This window comes from Castanea sativa, chromosome 2, assembly GCF_040712315.1.
Source record: "Castanea sativa cultivar Marrone di Chiusa Pesio chromosome 2, ASM4071231v1".
Lineage (NCBI taxonomy): Eukaryota > Viridiplantae > Streptophyta > Magnoliopsida > Fagales > Fagaceae > Castanea > Castanea sativa.
In genome coordinates, this window is record NC_134014.1 from 54,195,205 (window position 1) to 54,201,966 (window position 6,762).

A 6,762-nucleotide genomic window follows, 5' to 3' on the forward strand; every position below is an offset into this window, starting at 1 on the left:
TTATAATATAAGTACTACATTTTTCAAAATCATCTTACATAAAAGCTTATATAGCATTATCCGCGCATCGCGCGGACAACTTCCTAGTTAGTATCAATACTTCTTACAAATGTATCGGATAAAATATCAAGCTGTACCAGGAATTTTTTAGATGTTTCGGATAGTATGATAAAAAAATATTTTTAAAAATTAAAAAAAGAATATGTTATAAAATATGTTATTTAAGCTAATACATTAGATTATGTTGTACTCAAGCTTATAAAATATGTATAAGTTGATTCAAGTTATTGTGAGAGTGAAAAAAGATAAAGGAAGACAAAAAAAAAAAAAAAAAAAACATTACTAGAAATATTAAAAGTGACATGTTTATTCAAAAAGTAATAGAGATTATGACTTTGGACAAATGAGGAAATATATATGCTTGATTACCTCCCTAACCAACCTTAAAGAATTTGAGACTAAAGTTTTGTTGTCGTTATAACCTCCCTAAAATGATTTTAAAAAAAAAGGAATAATAATAATATAATAAGCTATTTCCTTTTCTTCCTGAATTTAGAATTTGAAATTAGCCTACACTTCCTTTATCCTTGTATGTAGTATGTACTACTTGTTTAGACACTATGCACAAGGAATTTGGAGGCACAGAAAATATTCAATTATTGGTCTTTCTGATATTTATTATATAGCAACAGCGAAAAGAAGCATATTAGAATGTGGATCTTAATTAACTCATATGTTTGTATTCATTCTATACCAATGAAAATTGACACATGTACATAGAAAAGTTCGAATCCTTCATCCTCTAAAAATTTGGATGTTCTTCCAGGATTTGAAAAGAAAAACGACTTTTACAGTAATTTTCTATTGAGAGATTATATTCAGAAAAGAGGCTCTTGTTTTGATCAAGCTCCTAAACACAAATTCCAAACCATTCTCCATGTCTTCAATGCCAATCTCCAAATCCTCCAATTTTTTATGTGCACTTTGTATCTTCTCAGCATCAACCCCTTCACTTGAGGCATTTCTGCATAAAGTACTTAGTGCAGCATCAGCAACTTCCATCTCATTCACATTCTCTTGCTTCTCTTCACATGCTATTACACCCTTGTGCATTAGCTTTGAGACCAGTGACCATCTAGTTGCCTTTGGCATTGACAATGGCACTGTCAAGAACAGAAATAGGGATTGGAAGACAGAAACATTCATTACACAAACTTCTCTAAGCACTCGAATCACTGCTGAGAGGTGGTGATCTTGAGGTAAGACCGGTGATATTGCCCCCCATTTGTTTTCCATTTGCTTTAATGCTGTGATCAACTTCTTCACATCTTTCTTCAATTTCTTTTTGAAGCAAGTGTAGTTGTTGATGTTGCTTTCAATGCTTGAATCACCCTTTCTCCTTCGCAGAGCAGATTGAAGAGCTCGAACATGTTCCTTAATCTGCAACATGGTATCCCTTGTAATGCCACAAATATCCAAAAGCCTTACGGAACCATCCAACAATTCCTCCACACATTTCTCATGTTGGTGTTGAGAAATGACTTGTTGGATTGATGTCATATTGAGAAGACCATCCATGCATTTGTACAACTCATCCAGACCAGTTAGACCTTTGCAAATCGACACAGATGTTGATGTTGATGTTGACTCCCATGTTTTGAGCTTGTTAAGCTCTTCTTCGAGTTTAATGGTGCTAGGATGAGATCTAGAAGGCAAGCTAATACATCGAACATGGTATTTACCAGCCATGGTTGCTCTTTTTAATTTGTTTTGAGAGAAAGCTAAAGTTTGAGATGCTTCTACCAATTCTATGACTCTCTCTATATATAGAAACACACACACAGACGAATAGGAGACAGGACTTTTCACGTCAACTTAACAAGCATGTGGTGCCAGAGTGGCATTTCCTTTGTGTTCGGTCACCTGTCACAGCTTTGTCCGGCATAGCTTCAATAATTTGTCATTCATTTAGGCCAATAGAGTTGTGAAATGTGTAAAAGGTGTCCTGCTATTCAGTAATATAATGTCAAAAACCCAAAAAAGTTTATAATCTTACCTACAATTTTGTTGGTAAATTGTGATTGAAATCATTGACATTCACATAAATATCACTTTTGTTATACAATCACAACATATTGCAACAATTGAGGTGGTAAATTGTAAGTGAAATTAATAAATATCACTTTTGTTATACAATCACAACATATCGCAACAATTGAGGTGGTAAATTGTAATTGAAATAATTTCACTTTCACATAGCTATAGCTAGGTTCATAACTTACATCACGTTTTATTGCAACAATCACAACATATTAACTTATCGGTTCTATAATAAAGGGATTGAAAAATTGTCTAAACTTATTGCCTACTATTTTATCATTTGTGCATGTGTGATGCAAGTAATAAGGGTTATTAGTAACTGGCCCATTTTGCCTCCCCAACTGCCACATTACCCCCTAGTTTCAATTATAAAATTGAAGCTGCCACACCTTCAAAGATGTGCCCTCACTGCCCTGTCTGTGTTGTCTCAATTGTAACAACCTTACTCAGCACTTGTGTTAAACAAAAGCTTTAAAAAGATCGAGATCTAGATCTGTTCAGATTAAGAAAATGCATAACAATTGATTTGTAGATAATGATTAGACTTTCAAGAACAATATCATAACTCAATTATCAATATGAAGGTTACTATTTTATTTTTTGCACGAGTGGCCTGTACTCCGTATGTCTCCATTGCATTTTTCTATTAGTTTTCTTTACAATATTATTGAAAACTTCACCAAAAGTAATATTCTTTTCCTCGAGTCTCTTAGTAATCGAAAGTTACGCAAAGGTAGGACACGTAGCTTATACGTGTTTTGCTAACAATTTTTAGCTATAATAGAAATCCGTGCACCAGGATTTGGCATGTGGCTTTCTGGGACAGGTGTTGCACTCTCGTGGAGCAATAATGATATGACTAGGTTAGCTTCAAGATTCAAAGCATGAAAGAGAAATCAGCCATGGAAACAACTAGTAGAGTCATTGCATAATGTAACCACTATACTCTTTTGGAGAGAAACATGAACTACAATCATTAATGGCTGATAAAGAAAATCATAGAACTCATTTTGTCAATGCTTGGAACTAGCAATGCGATTTTAATAATAATATTGAGTTACCATATATGGACGTGAATTCTAGGCACATTTATTTTCACATTTCACAGAGCTGCAAGCATGAATGTACATCTAATGCTCCTCCATAATTCTTACTACAAGTCCTAGTTGTTATTCTTATGTTGATGCCCATCTCAGTTCCTTGACGGCTCTCTTTGCCTGCATATGACAAATTTAGGTAAAAAAATCTGTTGCTCATTATGTTGCCAGCAAGTGATAATGTAGTATATAAAGTTATGCATTTTATCTTAGCACAGCTAGCAAAATATTTCTCTCACAGTTTTGTTTGAGTTCCAACTTAGGATCACCATGATAAACTACAACTAGTTCAAAAAAGTTTACATTTAAAAAATAGTGAATTTATCATTTTTCTAACAATAATATAGTGTGATGAAGTGAAAGATGTGCAAGTTTTTTTATTCTATTTACACAAAACTTTCTATTGATAGACTAGGTTCCGCTCTTATGCAGTTTTAAAAGCAATGTTAATTCTTAAATTTAGGGGAAATTGCAAAAATACTCCATAAATCTTGGGTTAAAATCAAACTAACCCCATGTAATCCATGTACACTTTTAATTTGAAATTAGAAGCCCCTAGACTTAAAGATACCCAATTAATATTTCTGTTATGATTATGTTGGATGGGTTGGATAGAAAATACATGTGTGCTCTAGGTTAATTAACTAATAGATTTGCCATCAGGGTCACTTTGATTTTGCCACAGTTTCAGATGTTATCCAAAAGCTTAGAGCTATTATCACAACTTGCAAATTGGAAAATTGTTTATTTATATCATAACTTGCAAATTCTCAAATGTAATCTTTACAATGTCAAAGTATGCCTACTAATATCCCAAAAATAAATACCGTGGTTCAAATTACAAGTTTCATATCTTCCTTTTTTCTTTCTAGTTACATGTGAAACCCTAATAATATCTTTAGATTGGATTGGATAAGTATGTGTACACTTAGATCAAGTATTTATTAGGTCAAATTGAATTATATAAGTGAATATATTATACGAGGAACTCCATTTATAAACTGATTAGTCTTTTTTTTTTATGTAGTGAAGATGTGGCTTGTGCTTCCTCGAATGATTACAAATGATATGAGAACTAATCTAGTCAAGTCCGCCCTCTATCATCATATCCATTTGTAATAGCCTGCTAAACTTTGGATGAAAACCAGTCTCCCTAAGCTTTGAGGAATAATCAAATTGACCCACCAGCAGGGCACAAATGTCAGGTCACTTGGAGAGCAAGCAAGTATGTTTCCATATAGTCAATTTCACGAAATCGTAACAGCATAGCCAATTTAAGCATTTTTATGCAGTTCAAAGACTTCTGATTTCAGATGGAGAAGATCGCTTCCCAAAATATGTTTGATTTGTAATCTAAGTTTAGGGAGTGTTTTTGCATTTTTTTTTTTCCCATATTTATGCAAATTTTGCGTATGCAATTCAATAGCAAAGATACAAATTTGGGAAAAAAAAAAACTAATAAGAAATAAGAGAATCAATTTGTGCTCTTAAGTATACTATCTTATAAATGTGAGTTCTTATACAAATGTTGGTTTGGAAAGTGTGGATACCAAACCGGCCATTTTTAGATTTACAAAGATTGAAATCCTTAATAAGCAAGGATGTTCAAGAAAGACACTCTATTTTGGACTAAACCCCTAAATATACAATCTAATCCATGCTCAAGCCCCTCTACACTAAGATGGAGTGTCTCTAACATCCTTTGTGCCAGTTGAACATCAGCCTTGGCATCATTATTTCTTAGATGTACATGGAGGGAATAAAGAGCAATGTCAACGCTCCCCACCTCATTGATAATCTTCTGTCCTTTCTCAGAGGATAATAATCTCATGGGCATCAATCTTGAAATCAGTGACTTTGTCTTCATTGTAGGCATGGATAGGAATAACAAAAGAGATTTAAAAATGGAGATGGTAATGGCACTTGCTTCTCTTAGAACACTTGCAACCATTGATAGATGGTGATCTGAAGCTGAGAGTAGTGGAGAGGAAATTTCAACTTTGCTTTCCATTTGCTTCAATGCTTTAAAGCACTGAGCAATGTCCTTCTTCACCTTCTTTCTAAAGCACATGTAAGCATGAATGTCACTGTCAATTCTTGAATCTACACGCTTTCTACGCAAAGTTGACAGCAGGCTTTGTACATGTTCCTTCATTGTAAAAATTATGTCTCTTGCATTGCCGCATGTGTCCAGCAATGTGACTGAACCGTCCAGAACTTGCTCCACTAGCTTTCCATCTTCATAGCGCAGAAGAGCTTGTTGGATGAGAGGAGAGTGAATGAGTTCCTCCACACAATTGTACAACTCTGCAAGCCCCACTAGACCATTTTGAATGGTCTCAGCTCCAAAAGAAGCAACTGTTGAAGCTGATGAAATTTGGATGGATTTTAAGCGGTTTAACACTGCTTCAACTCTAATAGAACTAGGGTGTACTCTAGCGGGCAAGCTAATTGACCTAACATGCTGATGGACACCACAAAATTCAGAGGTGGATGCCATGTCTATATTTACTTTGTTCAAAACTGTAATTGCTCGTTCTAGTACAGAAGCTGAGTATCGAGCACTTATGACTCTCTAATCGTTGAATCTCTTTTTATAAGAGACACAATGAGGGAACTTAGGCTTGTAGATGCTATAATGCACAGTGCCCATGTGATGGCATTGTGGCTGTCCATACTGCTCCGATTCTCTTGTAACGTTTTTGGCCAAAAATCTGCGACCCTCAATTGATTCTTTAATAGTGTATGGCCGTGAGAAATGCAACGTTTGGCTCTTGTATGAATTTGGTGTTATCCTAAAAATGTGAACATTAGGTACAGGCCATTAGGCTGTAATGAATGCCTCCTTGCCTCCCCAATCATCACTCTACCATTGTCTCAGACAAAATATAGTAATGTGTTATGATTTGAATTGTCTTGTATAACAAAGAATTTCAATTTTCATACTAAAGGTTCTTTTAAGTCACGTCTTATTTCAATGAACCATATATGAAGAGCCACATCCACTTTTTGGCTAGTTTAAAATGATTAGGTGCTTAGCATTATGAATATGTTGTAGGCCACGAATCTAGGCCTATAGGTACATAATAATAATGTTTTATTTTTATCTTAAGACGGCACATGAATTGTAGGAAACATATATGGTCGTGATGACAGTACAGTTGGTGTCCTTGGGAGACAAGGAAGCATTAGGATTAGATATTTCTTATACCTTGGAAATTGATGTTAGCCTAATACAAACAATGAGAGACAGAAAATTTGTAGGGTGGGCAGTAATTGTTGGAAGAATTGCAAGAGCAATACTAACATACATACAAAAACACACGTTAGTATCACATGCTCAATTCTATATCCATGAGTTCATGATTCTCGTTGTTCCCAACAGTTTTCTGCATGTATTTAGCTCAACTCATAAGCAAGCAGTACATGGGGCTGGCTTGCAATGTACATACATTAATTGAATCCATACTCCCGGGCAGACAGAGTCAGATGGGTTACATGGGTAGTAAAAATTCCCAATTTAAAAGCAGAATCCATGTACATCAGCCACTATGATATGTTTCCA

At 34.7% G+C, this 6,762-nt stretch overlaps 2 protein-coding genes across 2 annotated transcripts; both read right to left on the reverse strand.

Moving 5' to 3' along the window:
• Positions 1–745: 745 nt before the first annotated feature.
• LOC142625533 (uncharacterized) lies at positions 746–1,749 on the reverse strand. The gene has a single exon (XM_075799169.1). It carries the CDS (start codon positions 1,747–1,749, stop codon positions 862–864), a length of 888 nt encoding a protein of 295 aa, XP_075655284.1. The 3' UTR covers positions 746–861.
• Positions 1,750–3,195: 1,446 nt separating this feature from the next.
• LOC142625534 (uncharacterized) lies at positions 3,196–5,697 on the reverse strand. Its single transcript, XM_075799170.1, has 2 exons — positions 4,845–5,697; positions 3,196–3,317 (listed from the first exon to the last, which is right to left on the reverse strand). Exons 1-2 carry the CDS (start codon positions 5,695–5,697, stop codon positions 3,196–3,198), a joined length of 975 nt encoding a protein of 324 aa, XP_075655285.1.
• Positions 5,698–6,762: the final 1,065 nt, after the last annotated feature.